A 24,123-nucleotide genomic window follows, 5' to 3' on the forward strand; every position below is an offset into this window, starting at 1 on the left:
GAATAAAAGTTTTAGAAATACAGACTTTCTGAACAGTACTGTTGTAGGTTCTCAGTAGTTAAGCCAGAGGCCATTTTCCTGATACAAAACAAGTTATCCAAATGAATTGCTAGCGGTTTTTGGCAAAATAAGGAGTTGATCACGAAGAAATGCATATTGTGAAAGGCATCTTTTTTTGTCATAGTATAGATTATAAAACATAAGCATTTTTACAGGTAAAATTTAAGTATTTAGGAGAAATAAAACAGTTAACCAGAATTTGGGGTTTCTGAAAAGACACATGGGAGGTATTTTTCTTAACAGCTTTATTGAGATATAGTTAACATACCAGTTAAATATATATTTAAATCTACTTGTATGTTTATCTTTTATCTTTAGATTTCTTTTATTTATAATAGTAAGTCTTTGACAGAAGAGGACAATAAATTTTAATCATTTTTAAAAGCCAAACTATTTTCTTTTTCTATTCTAGACTCTATTTGTCTTCATTTTGGGATATGGCATTATGTTTATTAGTTTATATCAAAATATGATTTTGCTAAGGTGATTGTTTCAAGTTTCTTTTAAATTTTTTTTTAATTTTTGAGTAAACGAATTAATCAAACCATACATTTTATAACTCAGTGAGAGACTCTTAAGAATAATTAGGTAGTAATTCTTTTGTTGTTTTCATAAAATTGTTATTTTTACTTCTAGAAATTATATATTAGTACTCTTTTTAGAGGTAACCTATTTTCAGTACACTAATACTTTGTGGCAATTTTTAACATGTATAGGGATGTATACCCATAAAGCATGTATGATAGAAATCTCCATTGAATATCTCCACTACTTTGATCACTGAAAGTTTTTAAGGCTGTAATTTACATTAACAACTTTACATGAAGTGAGCCATATAATAAAGTTTTCTTTTAGTAGAGACTTATTAAATAGTGCTTTGAATTCTGTGCCCCAGCAATTAATAAATCTCAGTTACCTAACAGGTATTTTCTATGATGAAAGAACTTGAGTGCAATTTACACTATAGGAGAACACACTCAAGAACTAAATTAATGTTCTGTAATCAAAAAACTGCTATGCTTTTTGTTCATTTCAGACACCTGAATTAAAATTTTAGGAATTTCTAAACCATCCATAACAACAAAACTGTACAAAAATTGAGTTGAAGAAAATACCAGTTGTCATTTTTGAGTTCCTGCTTTGTGACAGGAATTGCGCTAAGCAGTTTGCATGTCATTATATCTCAATCCTTCCAAACACAGTATACCTCTCTTCTTTTCTCCTGGGGTCTGTGTTTTGCTCCTTGCAATTGTTCATTAGGGAATTTAGCATTGTGTGCTATCACTTTAATTAGGGAAAACAAGATTTTGGAAGGCAGTGTGTAGGACGTTAAATTGAAAAAAAAAAACCATATATTCCTCCTCTTCAAGTTTCAGGATCTACAAAATGGGAATATGATTTCTAGAAGAATATTAATTTTTAATAGAAGTGATTCACAGCAACAGAATTACATAGCCCACTGAATTTATTACAATTTAAATTTATTAGTATTAGAAACTATTTACAGTTATGTAATTTGGACTTCCTTGTGGACAAAATTTGGGGAGTAAATTTCCCTTTGATTCCTCTCCTGTGTTAACAAGGTTAACATATTTCAAAATTTTGGCAATTTATGCAGTATACTGTTCTTAAGATTATGGTAAACCCAAAGCCCATTAACAGGAAAGGTGATTCACCTGTGTAACCTATATATTGAAGTTGTGAGCTAAAAGGTGAGTTGATCTTGGTTATTCCCTATGGCCATTTCTACTTTTCCTAGAAAACCAGACCACTTCCAAGAAGGAAGGCAGATCCTAATTACAAACATGTTGCAAGTAGGTTTAAAAACTCTACTCCTCATTCTGTCTTTTTACTGATATTACATAATAAATCTAGATACATACATTCATACAAATTAAAATATGTTCATATGTATAGATTTATACTAATATCTGCATTATTAAAATGAAAAGCATAAGCAAACTTAGGCCATTACAGTTAATTTGGAAACAACTACCAGTTCAAGACGCTATCCATATTATAAATTATCATTGACAAAAAGTACACATGGCCTATTATTGATTTAATCTTTAAATGTTTCCCTTTTTATTCTCAATAATTTTTAGGAATAATTTTGTAAATATTGTGATTTATTCAGTTTTTGGTAGAATAAACATGGTTTTATATTCCCTAAGTTTGTAGAATAGCATTTTAAAACTTCACAGATTCTCAACCATTGATAGGCCAAATACATATATAAAATTGACACAATTTCTATTTTTATGTGTTTTGTACAATTTTGCATTATTAATTTCCTGGAAGCGGACTTTTTATATCACCTATAAGAGTGAAAATATCATAAGCAAATATATTGCCATAACTAATTGCTTTATTACAATTAGTTGTACAAATAATACTAACAAAGTTATATAAATAATATTTCATCCGGGGTAGGAGTGAGAGACATGGATTGGGGTAATATATAACAAAAGACTTCACCTGTTTCTATGGCTTCTTTCTTTTAAAAATAAAATCATGCATACTAAAATATTAGCATTTGTTAAGTATGGCCAGAGGGTTCATGGGTGTTTAGTTTTTATTTTTTAATTTAAAAAGTACCAGGTAGCAGTTGAGTAAAATAAGACAAAATGCCCAATGAACTATGCTTTTTAAAAGTAACAAAGGTGTGGCATATATTAGATACTTGAATTACTTTGGGCATAAAGAAGAGTACATTAACTTTTCCTCCATAAATACAAGTATGTGTTCATGGCAGTATTTATTTAGGCCAGTGAGGTAAAATTCATTCTTCTCATGTCACTCCTTCATTACAAGGTATTATGGTCAGTTAAATTAAATCAGAAAATGAGCACGAAAGTACCTCAACATGGCAGGCCCATGCAGCCGTGCTCTAGGTCAAACACACATACACAAACACACACACATACACACATATTATAGTTTTATTTCTATTTAGTTTTACCCATATGAAATATAATAAAATTAGCATGGGTTTTGGGACCATAAAGACTTAATTTGAATCTGATTGATATATCATTTCTGTCATGTAAACAGAATCTTGAGGAAGTTAAATTTCGAATACTATCACCCCTGTAACTAGGCAACAATGCCAACTTTATCTTAAAGTTACTTTGAAGATAAATATGTGAAATACTTAATATTACCTGACTATTAGTGATCATTGAATATGTATTGACCTCCTTACCACATGATGTTTCTCCTTTCATTTTTTTAGTACGGTTTTAAAACCTAGATCTTATTTTTTATAAAAACAAATTTTTAAACCTGGTTTTGCTTCTTTCTTTCCATTCTCACCCAGTTTGTTTTTTACTTTATTTTGAAGTTTTGTATATCAGCAAAGATAGAGCCACACACAAGGGCCATGGAATTTACTTTCTGAGACTTATTCTTTTACATTGGCACTCTCTCAATAGGAACCCTTGTATGTAAAAGGAACATTGATAGAGAATGATGAGTCATACAGAGAAGACAGTTCCTAATGGGATGATTCTGTAAAGTTGACTGTTTAACAGTTCTTCCTAGAATTCTCTCCCCACTTTTTTTTTTACTGACATGATAAAGTTGCATGATCAGTTATCAAAACTTCTATTTTTTGAGCAGTTTATGACTTATCTTCTGTTTCTTGCCCAGACAATTTATTTCGTCTACAATTGGATTTAATATATACTCTAATCCAGACCTAGGTATAAAACCTGATTAATTAAATCAGAAATATTTAATAATGCAAATACTATTCTTTTTTGGTCACCTCTAAAGAAGAAATGTGAAGACATTGCACTAGAGTAGGCAGGAATACCTTTATTATTTAATCTAAACTATTTTAAAATGTATTATATGATAAAGCATTGAAGTGACCTTTAAATAGCATCCCTCGGAACTTTTTCTCTCTGGTTCCTATTTTAGGTAATAGTGATAGTCTTTGTTTTGTCTTAAAAGTAACATTTTTCAAGTAGTACAAAAGTTATCCTTTTTTTAAAACCTGTACTTCCTGGAGTCTTCGACAATGTAATAAATGTAGTTATCAGCTAGTATAATTTTTTTTTTTTGGTGTTTAAATTATTCGAGATAGGAGAATTCAGATTAAAAGGAGAGAGTAATTATTATGTAATATTAGAACCCTGACTGGCAGTTTTATGGACTGGGGAAGAAAAAATGGACTCCAATAATTTAGTAACAAACTTTTCAGCTTCATCAGTAGTGCTAATTATTTTTTTTTAATAGAGCTTCTAGGATCAGACACTTTATGCATAGTAGCATATCTAATTTTTAAAAGTAAATTGGTTGAGGGGGAATGAGGAAGTATGTGGAAGTTGGCCAAAGAAATGAAAAGATTCTTTTTGCTGCTAAAATATAAATACTTCTTACTGCTTGAGTGTATTGGTCAGAACACATCCTCTTCTACTCTTTCAGAGAATTTGGATAAGGGCACAGCCTAAAAACACCTGTGAGAGAGAGCATTCTGGCTTATGGATTAGACTACATTGGTAAACAGGAGAACAATTTGGTGAATATGAGTTAACAAAAATTTTGGATAAGAAATTTCCCTACTTGCATTTATTTGGATGTTAATAATTTAATTTTTTAAAGTTTGTTTTAAAACTGCTTTTTGTAGCATATAAACTTATGTTGGGTGGGAAAAGTACAAATGAGAAATTGAAATCGTTTTAAACATAAATTAAATTATCAACCCTACAATTTTTGTTTTTTGTTTTTGTTTTCTTGGTTTTTTGGTAATCTGGATTGCTTATTTTATATGCTGGGATGCTAGTTGTTTTTTCTATTAATACACTTAACTTGCATTCTAGCTTCGTCATTCAGAGACAGGCATCGTGTGGTGGGTTGTGTGACAGTGTCTGTCAATAGTGAAGACAAATAGTGCCAGAGACACTTAACCCATCCAATCTCACCCAGGGTATAGGTCGGTTTTCAGACTTCTTCATAAGTCTTTTTTTTCTTTCTTTCTTTCTTTCTTTCTTCCTTCCTTCCTTCCTTTCTATTGTTTTGTTTTGTTTTGTTTTGTTTCTAAATAGTAGATTGATACTGATTGAAACTAAAACTTTTTGTAAAGTTTTAAACTTTACATCAATACTATAAGAAGAAAAGTAGAAAACAAAGGTTGGCATGTAAGGTGTTGATAAAGCAGGTTTGCAGCCACTTTGTGTGTTTTAGATTTTTCAGTCCCTTGGCAACACGAATGTTGGCCTTAATAATTTTTTCTCTCAATATCTTTCTTCTTTGATCTGAAAATATGTCCTCGTATATGATGACTTTTATCAGACAAGATGTTTTGATTTGACATCATTGTTACCAGTAAGAAAAATGAAATACTTTAAGGTTGAACAGTGTTTTAGACCAGAAATTGTTTCTAAACATTCTATGTTGTTCATTATGATTATTTTCTGAGCATTCAATAGTTTACTCCTTCTCCGTTCCACTATTGGTTTACTTATTAGCACACTTGCAAAATTTCATGGCTTTTGTTTTAATGACTTTCTTAGGAAATTCAACTGATTTTTCACGGATATTGAAAAGTTATAAAATATATTGAAGCTTAGTTAAATGTACCTTCTGTCATATTTTAAATCAGTGAAATATTTGTTTCTTCTGAAGACTTTAAAGAATGTTCCTAATTTCAAAGCTTTCTATAAAAAGTTTAGTTCCATAAAAAGTATCATCTCCTTTTTAGAGTATTTTAAGCACTAAAGTGATAGGATAATTAAAATAATTTCTAGTTCACAAATCTAGAACTAATAGTTCTTAATTTTAAAATATAGTTTAAGCAAGGAATATATAAACTATATATGGGTTTCTATATATGGTACCATTTAAAAATCTATTTTCATCTTTCTAATGAGATTGTTAGTACTTACAAATTCTGAATTATCCATGTAGATATTGTCTGTCATACTTTTTATCTCAGCTACTTTGAATATTCATAGTAAACTTTAATGAATCCATCAATTATTTAAAAAGAAGCCATATATCCAAGTTCACCATTATTACTGGCATTTAGTCTAGTAATTGGCTACTGCTAATAATAGAATTATTAGAACACTACAGATGTAATGTTTCCCTTCACTTATAAATTTTTGAATTAATCTATTCTTTTGAGATTATAAATTTACATTACTAAATTGTAGAAATGGTCTGTTGGTTTTCCCTTTGGTTTGCCGTGCTCTCTGTGGTCACATAAGATACTGTGGAAAAGTAAAATTCTTCTGGGCTCAAAGATAACTTTTTTCATAAAAGAAAAAATAAAAAAAATATATTCACTTAAGAGAATAAGTTTAAGAAAATTTTCCCTCTTTATGAAGGATTAGTCAGGGATTTAAATAACAAATAAAACTGTAAAGTTATAAAATAGAAATACATTATGACTGTTCCATGAAGTGAGAAAATAAAAAGTTGCTAAAACATTTTTATGTTGGAGTTTTTGTGTTTTTAATATCCAGCAATTAAACATAGTCTCTACATTTCTAATAGACAAAAATGGAGACTTAAAAACCAGAAATCTGGGGAGGGTTAGTTAGCATGTTTTGTTTGTAAGAACTTATAAATAAAAAAAGAATGTATATGAGGCAGAATTGCGTTAGCATTTAGTGCTATAGAATGTCAATTAAGTTGTTTCTTGATGTTGAATGATATAGTGACTGAAAAGTCTTTGTAGATATTTTAAGTACATTTACAGTATTTCCAGGATTGTTCTTTAGTGCTTTTCTGGGAATCCTTAGAAATGACAAATTAGTGTCTCAGAATATAAAATGTACTTGGTATAATTATTATGCATTTATTTTTTAATAGATAATAGTAAGCATTTTTTAGAACTCATGGGTTAATACACAGTAGGTCATTTAGCTTACCTGTAATTTCAAGAAAGTAAGTTACTAGCACGCTCTTTGTAGAAATAACAAATTGTTACCACTAAACTCTCAAGTTACTTCTAAACCTTTCCCTATTATCAGAGAATGCTATTATAGTCATATATAGTCTAAATACTTTTAGCAGTAAACTCTTTTTTAAGAAACCTGATGCGTCCGTTATGAACACATTGGTATATTTATTTGCCAATTTAACTTTAATATAACTTGACACACATAGCAAATATTGGCTTCTCTTAAATGAATTTAATAACAAAAAACAATGCAAGGCACTACGTTAGGTGTTGGGAGGGTATAAGATAAGAAAGATAACTGTCCATGCTCTCAAGGGGCTCATAGTTCTTATTCTCCACTTCACCATCTCACCTGGCAAATAGTGTACTTAGGTGATGTCTTGCTAACCAGAATGTAACATCTTTATATGCAAGATATTATGCATCGTTATCATCATCATCAGATCAACAATGATACTGTGGTAAAGAGTTTTATAGTTTTAAAAAATTGCCTCATTTGTTAGTCTTAAAATGAGTAGAATCTTTATAATTTAGGATCAAAATGAGGTAGGCTTTAAAAAGTAATACTATTTTTTAATTAAAAGATGATTACTGCTGTCATCTGACAGAATTTATGTTTTCAGTGTCATAGTTTTGTACTAATGAACTTTTTAATTTAATATCTATATCCAGGAAACTGCAGGTAAAATATAAAAATTGTGTGTTAGGTGTCCAAGGAAAATGTGTAGAATATTTTAATTTATGTAGAGTATGAGATCACAGTTTGGCATACCTGTCCCAGAACAGACATTTATATACGGTTATATCAATTGTGTTTTATAACCATAATTGTTTTGATAAGATTTTCACGATAAATTCATACATACCTCAAAGAGCAATGTCTTGCATATTAAATTTATAAACACCACTTAACTTGCTTTTGAATTCATCATTACTTTTCAACTCTATTTTCTGTCTGTCAGGGACAGGGATCCCTGAGATGTTCATATTCTGCATTCTTGTGCATGGTACTTAGATTCAAAAAAGATGGATGGGGGAAAGCTGTTTATAGAAATATGAATTTACAGCATTAATGCTGCATGCTTTGTGTGTTCCACTGCAAACATTGCATGCTGCATACTTGTATTTCTCTGAAAATGAAGAGCATAGGCTCATACACACATAAAAATTAGTTTCTTTTTTTGCCAATAGTTGGAACAAATGGAGGAATGTTAGCCATAATACCTTATCTATTTTTATAAAATGAATTCTCTTGTATATTTCAGAAAACAAGGAAAAAACTTGTTATTTAAACCCAAAGTGGCTACAAATCAGCTCCTAAACTGTCACTGACATTAGCATCTAGATTTTGTAGTTTTTACAAATCTTTTAAAATATTTATTTATTAAGAAAACATTGCATTAATGCATGATACAAAATCGATAAATTTTTCTTTAAATTGGAATGCAGTTTAAAATGACTGAATTTTCCAATTTTGGCTATTGAATTTGACAAGGATACAAACTGGAAAATGGAACTGGTATCATCCAATTGCTTTAGGTTCTTTGACTCAATGGTAGTTGGGGAAACTCTTTCCATGCAGCACTGTGTAGAGTACATTATCGATGTTAATATTAATTACAATGCTCTTTAGCCTTGACAGTAATGAAAAATTATGAGTGAATTTAGTTCTTTCAAATAATTTAAGTGTTTTCGGTACATGTTTTCAATTTAAAAATAGATCTTTGGCACTTGGCTTTTGATTATCTAAACACTGGTATTTTTACATTTCACTCTTTATATTATAATTGATATGAATGTTGCAACTTCAATGACTGTATATCACAGTTTTAAGTTTCATCATACCACTTTAAAACAGTGGCATACTTGGCTATAGATAAAAATTAACTTTAAATTTAAACATATCTTAGTTATCTCTCACTTATTTTTATTTTTTATATGTATAATTATAAACCTTTCCATATCTTTTAGAAGATAAAATGGTATTTATAAAATTTTAGGACTGACAACTTCCAACCTGAACATTAATAGTATGCCTCTGAGGTTATGCTATTAAGGATTTAAAGTAGTAGTATTTTTCAATGAGCCATTCTGCCAGTTGCCACACATTTTGAAAAGATCTATTTAAATCTTTTTTTGCCAAGCATACTAGATCAATAATTTTATAAAATACCTTTTTATAGGAACTAATTCTGTTGCTCTCCAGTTTTTTCCTGCCTAATTCTTTGTTGTTAGATTCCAGCTAATAAAATTTACCAGTACTCATATTAGGAAATTCCTTTAATAGTTTAAATCAAGCAGTCCCTTCAAAGAGAGAGGAAATGGACAGTGGTAACCAGTTGCTGAGTGTATAATCAAGTACCATAAAAGAGAAATCCATCCAATAATCTGTCCTTACTCTGCTTTTCATTCTGCCATTTAGGATGGATTTATTTATTTTAGAGATCATGGTTTTGATCTGCCACTTCCAACTTCTAGACACCCTCAATGGTTAACTTGCTTCTTTTATAGCCCAGCATGTTCCATATCAAACTTTTTTCACTTTTATTCTTCTAGATTTTGTAACAGTCATAGTGACGATACCAGTTCCATTTTGCCTCCAATTCAGTTGATTACATATTTTTTTCTATTTATTTCTCATTTTATAATTGATATCTGGAATAATCAGCAGCTCTTTTCTCATTTATTTTCTCATATTTTTATTCCAGGATTTGCCTCTGAAGCAGGGAGTGTCTGCATTAAAAATGACCTGTAGTTCTCTGCTTCATAGGTTAGAAACTTATTTTAATATTTTGTGGCTAAGCACAGTCCCACTTTTCAAATTCTGTAATGAATTATTTAATTGGCATTGAATGTGGACCACAAGCATATGTTTTATATTGGGGTTTTCTTTATTATTTTAAATGATTAAAATTCAACAATATCCAGCTGAGGCAATAAAAGCTTTATTCTTGCTTTACAGCTTAAAGCATTAAATTAGATTAAAAAAAATCTATCGATTATAACACAAATAAAATAATGCTATTTTGGGCATTTTTTAAAAAATGCATTTCTTAGGCCTTGTATTGCTTGAAGCATTTATATTCTAAAACTTAACCAAATTCCAACTATTCATTTTGGGGAAAAACAATCAGTTCACAAATCATATTTTCAATGGGACTGCTAGCCAGCATAGGTGAAAACATGTATAGTGTATTTACTCTTAAATTGTACACTACAGATGCTTCTTCAGCTCCCTCCTCTTCCTCCATGGGCGGTGCTTGCAGCTCCTTTACCACCTCTTCCAGCCCTACCATTTATTCTACCTCAGTCACCGACAGCAAGGCTATGCAAGTGGAGAGCTGCTCCTCAGCCTTGGGGGTAAGTAACAGAGGGGTAAGTGAAAAGCAGTTAACCAGTAACACAGTTCAGCAGCATCCATCAACACCGAAGAGGCACACAGTCTTGTACATCTCACCACCACCTGAGGACTTGCTGGATAACAGTCGGATGTCCTGCCAGGATGAGGGGTGTGGATTGGAATCTGAGCAGAGCTGCAGTATGTGGATGGAGGATTCCCCCTCCAACTTCAGTAACATGAGCACCAGTTCCTACAATGATAACACTGAGGTACCTCGTAAATCACGAAAACGAAATCCAAAGCAGAGGCCTGGGGTCAAACGACGAGATTGTGAAGAATCTAATATGGATATATTTGATGCCGACAGTGCCAAAGCACCTCACTATGTGCTTTCTCAGCTTACCACGGACAGCAAAGGCAACTCAAAAGCAGGAAATGGGTTGGTATTTATATTTTTTTTAAGTTCTATCACCATTATGCAAAACAGACAAACAAAAATTATTCCCCACTTTTCCTAATTGCTCAGTTCAAGTTTGCATATAAAGCAGATACTAATTTTATCACTGAAATACATGAAAATTTTAACTTAGTTACCAAGTTTCACTAGAGAAAAAATATCAATAAATTTTTAGCTATAGGTATCTTATTAGGTATATGATTAAGTAGTAGAAAATGAAAATAATCTGTTTTGAAACAACTTAAATTTCAAATGGATTTATATTTTAAAGGATTTAAGAATATTTTTACTCATAATATTTGACTCTAGCATAGAAATAACTAATATGTAATAGCTCCAGCTAAAACAACTCAGAACATTCACAAAGGGTTGTGTTCTCTTTCACATTGTCTCCCCATTAGATTCAATCCATTTCCATTTTTGTGAGGATTTTAAACTTTGTTTTTCTTTAATTTGGTGAAAATAAGAAAAAACTAAGTCAATGGTTTGATTCTCATCATTTAGATTCACGTTAAGCTTTCTTTGATACATTGTGCTGACTTGGGATTTTTTTTCTTTTTTAAAATATATCACTATTTTTTTACTGTGTTTCTGGGTTATGTAGTTGAAGAGTGATAGAACAGGATCATGGGTACATGTTTGAGTTTTCCTTCATTTCTGCCAGTTCACAACACTCACTAAATATATTTTTATAGCTATATTACAGAATATTTACTGCTATATAGTACAGAATACTGTGACTTATTTTTAACTTTTTGATTTCTTTAGTACTTTTATTGTACTATTTAATTGCTAGACTTTTAAATTAGATTTTCCTATAGTGTATTAAACATAGTTTGATAAAATTTAACTCACTGGATTTTGAGAGATTACTTTTTTGGGAGGCAGGGTTTGGTCCTTTAGTTGACCCAGGATCTACAATTTCAGGTTGTCACAAAAAGTGATGGAGAAGCTTTCAATTGGTTTACTATTTGATGACATTGTTGACATCTTTTAAGTTAAAAATCTAATTGAGTAATATAGAGAATATTTTTAATGTATATTAAACTTGTCCTTAAATATTCTCTCAGTACATTTTTAAAGTAATATCTATCATTTAAGTAATAATTATTCTACACTACTTGCTTCTCTACTCTTATTTAAAACTCCTTTGGGGTGATACAGTTAAATGAAAATGCACATTTAAATGTTTTTCATTTTTAGAAAGTCCAGATTAGGAAATTATCTAAAAGAAAACTAGGCATACCCTTTCCTAAAATGTTGCCATTAGCAAAGTCAAGAATTCTATAACATATTTGTAGAACTATTACCTATGTAATATTGCTCTGAAACACAGTAGCACAGAACTTAAAAGGCTCATGTATATCTCTTATTAAATATGAGTATGTGGGTTTCAATGGAGAAGGTTATTTTTTTAAGTTTGAGTAGAGAGATTTTTATTTTTGTATGGAAAAATGTTTGTTTCAAATGAAGAACAAATAAAATTTTGATGTAGAGTTAGTCAACACACATAATTTGTAGTTGCTATTAAAAAGATTTCTTGACCTACATCTTTTCTGCTTCTGCTTTTGTATGATAGATATATCTTAGAAATGATTTGAGGTTACCCAGGGAAAGTATAATAACATTTGTCAAGACAAAATCTCTCATGAAATAATTCATGGAACAGAAACTCATCAAGCAGCAGAAGAAATGTCCAGCTTCTTAGGTAATGGAAAAATATTTGACTCTAGCATATGGAAATGATGGAAGAAGTTTAAATTTTGAATTATTAAGAACTATATCAAGAAAAAGATAAAACCGTTTGTAAATATATAGAAAAGTAGGTCTTCGAAGACAATTATTAAGAGGATCTCAAACTAAAGTCTTAAATTCTTCAACAAGAAAAATGTTAGAAACATGAAAGATATTTAGAGATGTTTTTAGAGATTAAGCTTTAGATCTAATATGCCATAAACTTAAAATTTATATATTCTAAATGATAGGAAATGTACTCAGATATATTATGTACAGAAGTTTAGTGATCTTCAAGATGGAAGCAGCATTTTTGTATAATTAAAATGTTATATAAAAGTTAGAGTTTAAGAAAACAAAACCATTTTTTTTAAAAAAACTAATCAGTATTTAAACATTCCTAATCATATCATTCTTAAATTCTTCAGCTAAATGTCCTGAGAATCATTAGCCCCATGTCTCTTCTAGATAGTCCTAAAAATTAAGGTATAATGTTATCTGGATGTGAAACATGATTTAGGCATTTTTTGGTAAAAATTATTTTTGTGACGTAGACAACAGAAGGCTTCGAAGCACAAATGAATTAGAATGTCATTTTAAAAGCTGAATAGAATATGCCAAGACAGTGGATTTTCTTTTTAGATGTCATTTAGAAGTAAAATCCCAAGCAATTAAACTTTTACTTTCTTGGGTTTTTTTTCCTTAAGCCATCATGCCTTTGAAATTAGTAATTTGAATGACTACTTTTCTAAGAATTAGGTGATGTTTTCAATTGGTTTAAAGGTCTGGAGATCTAAATGTATATGTATCCATTTTTACATTTAAACCTAGAGAATAAAGATAGTTTTAAGGGCTTTAAGAAATATCATTTCAGAAATTTTTTAATTATCTGTGCTATTCTTCTTTATGCCATAATGTATATGCTTTATCAGTTCAATAGTTTTCATCCCAAATAAGCTATTTTGTTTTACTAAATAGTAAAACTCGTTATCAACTATTTATTCTCATAAATATTAGCTAGGCTAGCGTAAGTGAGTATAAAAACCATATCTTGCCAAATTGATATGCTAAATTTTCCTTATATGTCAAACCGAAGTATTTTTTGTTTTAAAATTAATAGATATTAATTACAAAAAATTGAAAAATGTAGGGAAAAAAATAGAAGAAAATAAATAACCCCTAATCTAGTCACCCAATATAACTGCTATTAGCATTTTGCTGTATTTTCTTTTAGTCCTTTTTGATGCATATTTGGGATATATTTTTACATAGTTTCAGTAATATTTTTGCTTTGATTTTAAAATGAGTAAAAAAACAATATCATAGAATTTCATGTGTAAGGGAATGCACATTGAATTTCTACCCAGAATACTGAAAAGAAAAATAGGACTTACTGCCCATTGCCCATTGTTCCAGCTTCAACTCGATACTTTTGTTGATAGAATTTATTCTTCCAGGCCTTTTAAATGACTAACACAGGTAATCTTTGATTTAATTATGTCAAACTTACATGAATGGCATTCCTTGACCAGTTAGGATCCAGTCTTTTTTGTTTCTATTTTAGAAGCTTCTTTTTTCCTCTGCTTTCCTTTCTTTGTTCCTCTCTTCTTTCTGTTTGCCTTCATCAAAAAATATTCTTTCCACACCTGATCTTTCAGGAATTGTGCAAGGTTCAGGGAATATGAAGATGTTTGAGCACTAGCCTTCAGAACTCTCTCTCTTATCCTGTCAGTCTTACTGCATTTCTTTACATCCCTTCTTTCCTCCATTCTTCTGTCCCCTTCTTAGCCATGGATTTCACTCCAGTCCCTGGTTCCATTGAAAGTACAGTCTTTCCCCTGTTTGTTACTGATAATTGAAACAACGGCTTAGAGCTGGAAGGGTAAACATGAGAGCCAGTTTTAAGGCTGCTTAGTCCCCATTGCTCCTCTCTGTTTGCAATCATAATATTTCTCCTGGAACCTGTTCGCTTTTGGAGGAAAGTTTGTCTACAGTCATCTCTTGGCTTCTGTGTCTTCAATGTGTTTAAACTTAGGACTGAAAGAGTCATAGAGAAGATATTCTTAGTCTTGACGCTTTTAAAATGTATGTGGATAATTTCAATCTATTTTAAAACTAACAATATTATTTTCTATTTATTTTTATCACATATTTGCAGTGCTTCAGATTAAATGTGTTGATCTGAAGTCTTAACCACCATTTGAAATATTTTTCTTTGGATATATAGTCCACATAGAAAATGCATGATAAACAAAATAAACATTAGAAACATGATTTTAAAAAATAAGTTAGATTCTCTATCTGTAAAGCTCAGATTATAAAATTTAGATATGCTAAGGGCTTTGATTAATTAATCACAAATATAAATGCTCTGAATAATTACACTTCTGAAATTGTTTTGAGTAAAGCTAATTCCCAATAAAAGTTGAATCACTGATTTTTATCATAATTTTCTCAGTTCGATGTCCTGAGAAGGATATCTAGGAAAATATTCTGCATGTACCTTCAGTTGTTTTTTAAAAGCCTGTTGTTTGTTTTTTTCTTTTTGCTACCACTACTTAACTTTTGCTTCGCAAGTCTGTTTGGGAAATAATAGTAGTTAATCTTCTAGCTTTATATAACACTCATATGTGTGTGTTTGTGTGTATAATTTTAAAAATTTATTTTGACTGAAGTACAATATGAAAGGTTGTAGTGACATTAGCCGTTTTCTTTCCTTTTATTCCCGATTTGTTGCATTCAGTCTTTCTTCCTACCACACACATGCATTCTGTGTATCTTCTCAGACTGTATTTTATTTCGTCAGTAAGATAATCAATTGTTTTTAATGTTATTACCTAGTCTATTTCCTCCTTTATCTTGATGACTTTCATAGAAAACACTTTTTGATGCTTTTTCCATGTTGTGCTTTGACTTCTCAGAACATTGGAAAACCAAAAAGGATCTGGAGTAAAGAAGAGCCCTATGTTGTGTGGACAGTATCCTGTTAAAAGTGAGGGAAAGGAGCTCAAGATAGTTGTACAACCTGAGACCCAGCATCGAGCTCGGTACCTGACTGAGGGTAGCCGTGGCTCAGTAAAGGACAGAACACAGCAAGGCTTTCCTACAGTAAAGGTACTTATTTTATTTCACAATATATGAAGAATTTTCTCCAGTTTTGCATATTAGTTATTTTTTTTAACCAGCGAAAGCTGCCTAAAATAGGATAGAATTGCTAGCTATATAAAATAGAAATTGAAAGTAAAAATCTTACTGAGCCGTAAGCCAAATATTATTACTTTAAATTTTAATTTGAATTTTAGTTTATATTTTTCATCAGTAGCAACCATATTAGATTCTTCTTAAACTTTATATTTAAGAAGAAATTTAAAGTGAGTTCAAAGAAATATTGTAGAAATTATTATGAAGTTGGAAAACAAAGTTTCTTAGATGGCTAATGTAATCAGGACTATTCAACTCAGAAAAGAATTGGTTGATAGGTAACTTAAGTCTTTAGTTTAAGAAATAGGATATTACCTGAGTCTTAATTAACTAAGTTCTTTTCAGAACTTAGACTAAAAGAAAAAAGGGGGGCTTAAATTTCAGCACCTGGGTTACCTGTTACAAACGATATTTTTCTTTGAAGACAAACCAGAAAAAGTGGAGTGGAGGATGTTTAACAAGTGTTCTAACCCCTTGCAAAATACTAAACAGGGAGGAATTTTGGCTAATCACATGGTACATTTTTGTTAAATACAGTTTGTGTAAATGTGTTAGTTGAATAATATTTAGTGGACTGCCTTTTGTTTCATACTTGAATGAAATAATGGTAAAAACTTGGAATCAGGAAACTTACTCATGACCATTTATAAGATTGGTTAATACTCGTATGTACCATATCATTTCTACCTCTCTACTACTCACCACACCACCATCCTCAGTCCCCTAAACTCAAAACAAGTAACAAGCAAGTGAGAAATTTAAGTTATACTTTTGATAGTTTGGTCAATATTTTTAACCTAATGCCCTGACTTTCAGTTTTGCTTTATCTAAGTATTTGTCTGATTAGAAGTGTCGTTAGGTAATTGCCTAACTGTGATAGGGAGTGAGTTGACTGACCTTAAAACTTAAAAGTTTATTAATTCATTCAACAAATATTGCATCTCCCTATGTGTCTGACACTATTCTAGGTACCACTAACAATTTAGGTAAATTGCTTATTTGCCTCATTACGATATCATTTCACAGAGATACAGCTGTACTGGGATAGAAAAGATGTATGAGTTTAACCATTTCGGTGTACATTGAACAAGTTGTTTTGTGATTTCCTGCATTCTGTATTAACAACTTCAATGTTTAAACATAAACCTTAACAAGAATCAGTGTTGGAAAGAAACATTTGTTCCCAAGTGCTGTTTTAAATATTTATTTATTCTTCAGCATACAAATTATAATTTAATTTATGAAGGCTTGCTAGAGACCTGTAATGGCCCACATAGACCTTAGTTTGATCTAGCAGTTTTTCAGACCATAATGTTTTGGCCCAGGATTTTATGAAGTTGTATGTATGTATTTAGTCTATGAAAAAGAGCTCCTTTTCCTTATTACATATATAGCTGTACTTCGAACACTTTTCTACTTGCATAACTTTAAAAGAGCAAAAATTTAGTATATGTACTCTAATTTAATGATGATGATAATGATGCCACTAATACAGTTTAGTGAATTTTTCTTTAGTGGTTGTGGTATATCCTGAGTAACCCACATGCTTTTTTGGCAGTACATAATTTATAAATACCTAAAGGACTGTGTAGTCATTCTCGTTTGCTTGTGCAAATTAATTATGAATGATAGTTTATCATTAAATATCTAAAATTGTAATTAAAATGTGATTATTGCAGAATTTAAACTTATGGTTCTCTGCAGAAACTTAGCCAACTCTCTTTTATGAAAATATTTTACATCTGTTTTTCTTGAGAATTTAAATTATTTCTTTATTGTAATACAATTATAAATAAAAGACTTGGTATTGAATGTTTGATTTTACAATTAGATTATTTGAAAAGCTAATTAGTGTTTATGTTTCATGTTATCTCACTCCAGCTGGAAGGCCATAATGAGCCAGTAGTGTTGCAAGTGTTTGTGGGTAATGACTCTGGTCGAGTGAAACCACATGGATTTTATCAGGCCTGTAGGGTAACTGGACGAAATACAACTCCCTGCAAAGAAGTGGACATCGAAGGCACTACTGTTATAGAAGTTGGCCTTGATCCGAGCAACAACATGACACTAGCGTAAGTACTTAGTAAAAAATTTTCATTATATAATACACTTTCGTGTAAACAGGAAAAAATTTTAGTTTTAATGTATAAAAGAAAATTTTGAGTATTTTATTAAAATGTTTTAAACATTACAAATTAAAAAATAAATTATTATAGAATCGTAATGGGTTAAAATTAACTCTTTTGCCTTTTGCTAGAGAGAATTCCCATGGTCCAAGACAGGGAAATAAAAGCCAGGCAGAATACTGGCTTTTCAGAAAATAGACTAATTTGTTGAGATTAATAATATTAAATTAAAAATTAAAATTACAATTTCATTTGCTTTTTTAAATTCTGTTTTCTTAAGTGTTGGCATTAGAAACTGTTTAACAGAGACCATTCATGGTGCCTTGACCCATCTTGATGTGAAAAAGCATATTGCTAGTTTAACTTCACCTGTTTTTATTTTCCTGTATTACAAAAAATTATGTCCTGAGACTGTGTATCTTTCATCTGAAGCATTTCCATTGCCTAAAAATTAGAAGTGTTAGTGATTTAAATTAAAAACTTTTTTTTTCCTTAATCCTTTTGTTAAGAACCTTTAATCCTAAGGTTGAACCATAACAGCAGAAAACATGTTGGTATGGAGTAGACTTATGTTGTAATTATTTGTATTGGATAAGTAAAGACTTTTCTCTGTTTGGTTTTCAGTTTCCTTTTGAAAGTCATTTTGAACAACTTAGTAAGAGATTGATTGGAAAAGAAAATTTCGAAAAATATTCAGTAAAGATTTATTTTTTTGTCTACGGTCAGAGTTTAGGCTGACCAAATATCACAGGCTTACCACCATCCTGAAGGAGGATGGCCCTTTAGACATTTTAATCTTTAATATCAGCAATAGAACCTGGGGGACAGAGGGAAGGAGAATAGTTATCAAAAATTAATAATCTGTTTCTGCTCATAAAAAAAGATTGATTTTTTTTAGTTTCTGAAAATTATAAAAATGAATGTAAATAGTGGAAGAAAGGAAGGGAATAATTGATTATAAGAATAGTACTTATTCATTTTTATTCAAAAATACAGACTAATTAAAAAATAATAAATAAATAAAACATATCCCCAAAAGCCAACTTCCCAGAAGTAAGCACTATTTTGATATTTGTCTTTTCATCTTTTTTCCTGATAAAATTGAGATAATACTGTACCTACTATTTTTTAACCTCCTTTTCACTTATCATGATCATTTTCCCATAACATTAAATATTATAGCATATGGTTTAATGGCTACATAGTGTTCCATTCTTTTGGGGACAGTTACTAATATTTTTAAAAATAAAACTCATTTCTTCTATTTTAATATGTAAATTAACTTCCAAAAAAAGGCAAAATTTATTTATTTATTTTTTAAAACAACAAAAGTATCTCTTGTAAATCATTACTTATGTTCAGATTTTGCAAGTGTTTTTACCTTTTTCCTGTTTTTTCCATTATAAATGAAAAGTTGCCAAGATTAGAATTTATGAATATTCAGAATTTGCCCTTCTATGCCTTTTGAATTTGGAACCTTATGATTATATTACATATTCAAAAATTAATAAGGAAGCAAAAAAAGTTTTAAAGAAGCTTGTTTAAGAATATTGTATTCTACATACAACAGAAAATATCAGTTAATGTATTTTTTCTGTTTTAGGGTGGACTGTGTAGGGATATTGAAACTGAGGAATGCTGATGTTGAAGCCAGAATAGGAATTGCTGGTTCCAAGAAAAAAAGCACTCGTGCCAGATTGGTTTTTCGAGTAAATATCACAAGGAAAGATGGCTCCACTTTGACATTGCAAACACCCTCTTCTCCAATTTTATGCAGTAAGTAAGAAAACACAGAGATATTAAATATATGGAAGTTTTTTCATTTTCTGTTAAGCTTTCAGACATCTCTAAATTTCATGTTTCATATACTCCAGCTTGTGATTATGCAAAATATGAAACATTTTAAAGCTATAGTCAGATTTTCTAGACTAAAGGTAGGCAATTTTAAATAAAATTCAAAAGATATGTAGCATTTTTTAGTTTTCTATTATCATCCTATACTGATTTAAGAAATAATTTGAATAGTTTACCGGAAGTGAATTGCAAAGTCAAAGGATTTTCCCAGCATCTTTACTGTGTGATAAATTATTGTGATCCTAACTCTGTTTTGTGTTGAGAATAAGAAACAGTAAGGTAAAAGGTATACGCATCCTCTATGTTCATTGCAGCATTATTTACGATGGCCAAGATGTGGAAGCAACCTGGGTGTTCCATCAATAGATGAATAAAGAGGATGTATGTGTGTATATATATGTGTACATACACAATGGGATATTACTCAGCAATAAACAGGAATAAATTCTTGTCATTTGTGAAAAAATGGATGGACCTAGAGCAGTGTTCCCCAACCTTTTAGGCACTAGGGACCAGTGCTTCTATGATAGTCTAATGCCTGATGATCTGAGATGGAGCTGAGGCAGTGATGCTAGTGCTGGGGAGTGGCTGCAAATACAGATGAAGCTTCACTCCCTAGCCCACCACTCACCTCCTGCTGTGCTGCCTGGTTCCTAACAGGCCACAGACCAGTACTGGTCTGAGGCCCAAGGGTTAGGGGCTTCTGACCTAAAGGGTATTATACTAAGTAAAGTAAGTGAGACAGAAAACAATAAATACTGTATGATTTTACTTATATGAAGAACCTAAAACGAAACAATACAGAAACAGAATCATAGATACAGAGAACAAACTGACGGTTGCCAGAGAGGAGGGGGTGGGGAGATGAGTGAAAAGGTGAAGGAATAAGAGTCACAAACTTCTAGTTATAAAATAAGTCACAGGAATGTAAAGTATAGCATAGGGAATATAGTAAATAATATCATAATAACTTTGTATAGTGACAGATGGTTACTAGACATATTGTGATCACATCATAAATTATAGAAATGTGAAATCACTATGTTATACACCTAAAACTAATATGATATCGTATGTCAACTATACTTTAAAAAAAAAGAAACCAGAAGATAAGCAGAATTTTGTAAGTATACAGCAATTGGAGTTCTGATTACAAATTACAGTATTATAGTGTTGCAAAATGAGAAATAAATTTTTATTTTGCTAACCTTGGCTTAGAAAGTAAATGACATGTCTGTGTTTAAATTCAACCATGTCGTTGAATGTACCTCACCGTATATTCTGGTTTCCCTTTAATGAGTATTATTACAAGTGATAAATAGGAAAATTTTTCCTTTATACATCGCTTAAGATTTTCATCACGTGTGATTTTCTTTGGCATTGCTTCTTTGTAATTTATAACTAAAGTCAAAAGAGCAGAAGAGACCCATTCTGCTGAATTTCTTGTTGGGCTATTATAGGTATTATGACCTTGCTACCTGTAGGAGAGTTACAGAGCCTTTGTTATTTAATTGTACCTTAGTTTTGTCAGATTATTTATCTTTTATAAATCTTATTTTTCTCTTTTTTTAAATTCATCTCAGAAATTATAGTCATGCTAGATAATTCAAGTCATACTGCATTAGCAGGGACTGGGAAATGGTTGCCAGCTTTTCTCCTGCTTACATTAGTTTGTTCATTTATTTCTTCATTTTCTATTTTGTTAAGGTATCATTAAAGTATAAATATATCCAGCTAAAAATGGTACAAAATGCAAAAGAAATAGAAAACATGATTTTCTGAAATTTCTCATGTGTAATTATTATCATTTGTTAATTCATCACCATTAATGATAATATATATCCACATTGCAAAAAAAGTATTTGTCCTTGGGAGGCAGTCTTTGAGGTGGATTTGATAGCCCTAAGAAGCAGTAACATCCAATGGGCAGCACATAGAGCTAATACTAATAAAGTTACCATGTTTGGAACTCTTGTCTATATGCCAGGGATTTTGTTAACCACTTTATAAGCAGTATATTACTTAACCCTTACCATCACATTATATGTAGATTCCATTCTACAGTTGATGAAATTGAGACTTAAAAGAGATTAAATAATCTCCTCAAGGTCACATAGCTAGTAAATAGTAAAACCAGGATTTAAAGCCTCTGCTTTTAACCACTGTACTGCATTGCCACTGCAATCACTTAACTTGCAGTGCTGAAAAACCAAGTTTGAACAATTCATTTCATTATAGCCATAGCCTCTGGGTGGTTAGGACCATGGATACAGTATTAAATTATGTTAGAGAACTGTTTCTACTACCTAGGAGATTTATGTTATGTAATTTAGATTTTTTATGAATTTAGAAAGTAAATCTCAGTTTACATTAGATTTTACTCGAATACCTATATTATCCCTTCCATTTCCTTTTGTAGATGTCATTTATTATGGAGGTGTATGATATATATTTTTCTTCCTTTCGTTGAATATTTGGTACTTGACATCTTTTTAGAGAAACTGGATTAGATAAACATTGGGTAGTACTTTGTTTTAAAGAAAGGGGTACCTTTGCAGTGTACTTCCCATATTTCTTTTAGAAGAGAAAGTACTAGAGTAATAATTAATTTGCAAATAAGTTTACATGATAAAATAGCTTTCATATTTCTTACTGGAATTTCATGCAAACTGATTTTCTTAAAACATTATATATATAGCTTAAAATATTTTTAATAGTAATTTTGATCAACTGTAATGTAATAGTGGATATACTTCTTAAATTGTATAGTTTATAATTTACTAGCATAGAATTGGCATATAGGCACATAATTGATTATATACAATCAGGTTTGTGGTTTCTGTCCCATAGAAGCTTCTTTTTTCTTTTATAATAGTTTACTGAGATATAATTTGCATACCATATAATTCAGCCTTTTAAAGCATACAATTAAGTAGTTTTTATTATTTTCACAGTGTTATTCAATCATCACTATTATCTAATTTTAGAACAATTTTATCACCACTTCAAAAAGAAACCCTGTACCTATTAGCAGTCATGCTCCATTCTCCTGTCGCCTCTGTTCTTGGCAACCACTATTCTGCTTTCTGTCTATGTGGATTTGCCTATTCTGGACATTTCATGTAAATGAAATCATACAGTATGTAGCCTTTTTTGTCTGGCTTTTTTCACTTAGAATAATGTTTTCAAGGCCATCGATGTTGTAGCATGTATTGGTGCTTCATTCCTTTTTATAGCTGCATGATATTCCGTTGTTTGGATTTACTACATTTTGTTTATCCATTCATTTGTTGATGGGCATTTGGGTTTTTCCTACCTTTTGGCTGTTGTAAATAATGCTGCTAAGAGTATATGAATGAAAGTTTTTGTGTGAACCTATGTTTTCAATTCTCTTTGGTGGAATTGCTGGATCGTATGGTAGACAGTTTCTTGTTTAACGTTGATCTAAAATCCATCTTATGACTCGTAGATGACAGTTTTTTAGAAAAAGAACAACACCATCATTTTTCTATACTTCTACTTCCTGCCTTATCATTTTTCTGAAATATTTAAGAGAACTGACTTTGTTTTGATTTGATCATTTTTATCTCTGTTCTTCAACCATTTTATTTGACCTATTTTTAAAAACAAAATGTGATATATATACTAAAATTTTTCATATTTGTGGGATCAGTCAGCAGATTTTGGCAGGCAGTAAAATTGTTCAGGTTAGATTTTTGTTCTGTTTTGTTTTTTTCTGTTTTTAAACAGTTGTGCTTATTGAGGCTACAATGTAGTTCATAGAAACAGTACTGTATTCTAAGAAAATAGTGCCTCATTGCCTGTCAGTCAGTCATTTATTCAGTATAAATGCAGTGCTTCTCAATCCTGGTTATCTGTTAAAGACTCTTTTGGTGCATTAAAAAAATAAAAGAAAGAAAAGAAAAGAAAAAAAACATGCCGGTTTAATCAGAATCTCCAAAGGTGGGTCTTAGGAATGTTTTGGGAAAGCTTCATAATTAACTTAATGGATAGTTAATGATGTGCCCAACTGTGGAAACAGACATGATAGCTTAGGGAGCTTACAGTCTGGCAGGCTAGCGGGAAAAAAGACAAGTAAACGCCCTATTATAAAATGTTATAAAGACTATAGTAGATGCTTAAATATAGGGTACAGTGGAAACATAGAAAAGAACGTCTAATCCAGACTGTTGGGAGATGGTGAAATTTGTGCTATGTCTTAAGGACAAATAGAAGTAAACCAAGCCAAATGGAGTTTAGATGAAAATCATTCTGGGTAAAGGGAGCAGTGTATAAATATACTCCATTAAAGAGTGCTTCTTTTAAGAAGATTAAAAAGAGTTTGATGTAATGTGATTGGAACAAAATGATATTTATGAAGAAGTGGTTATATTTGAGGCTGGTAGAGCTAGGCAAGATCTCTTTTATAAAGAGAACT

The 24,123-nt window shown here is 30.7% G+C and overlaps 1 protein-coding gene across 11 annotated transcripts in view; it reads left to right on the top strand.

The window, feature by feature from the left end:
- The window catches only part of NFAT5 (nuclear factor of activated T cells 5), a 107,425-nt gene that overhangs the window by 52,170 nt on the left and 31,132 nt on the right, over positions 1–24,123 (top strand). For 4 of the 11 annotated variants that reach the window (XM_039851845.1, XM_039851844.1, XM_039851846.1 and 1 more), the window contains 4 exons: positions 10,194–10,752; positions 15,426–15,618; positions 17,587–17,777; positions 19,435–19,607. In XM_039851845.1, coding sequence (XP_039707779.1) covers positions 10,194–10,752; positions 15,426–15,618; positions 17,587–17,777; positions 19,435–19,607 — 1,116 coding nt within the window. The other 7 variants (XM_039851851.1, XM_039851854.1, XM_039851850.1 and 4 more) reach the window with 6 other exon arrangements.

This window comes from Pteropus medius, unplaced genomic scaffold, assembly GCF_902729225.1.
Source record: "Pteropus medius unplaced genomic scaffold, Ma_sr-lr_union100, whole genome shotgun sequence".
NCBI classification, from domain to species: domain Eukaryota; kingdom Metazoa; phylum Chordata; class Mammalia; order Chiroptera; family Pteropodidae; genus Pteropus; species Pteropus medius.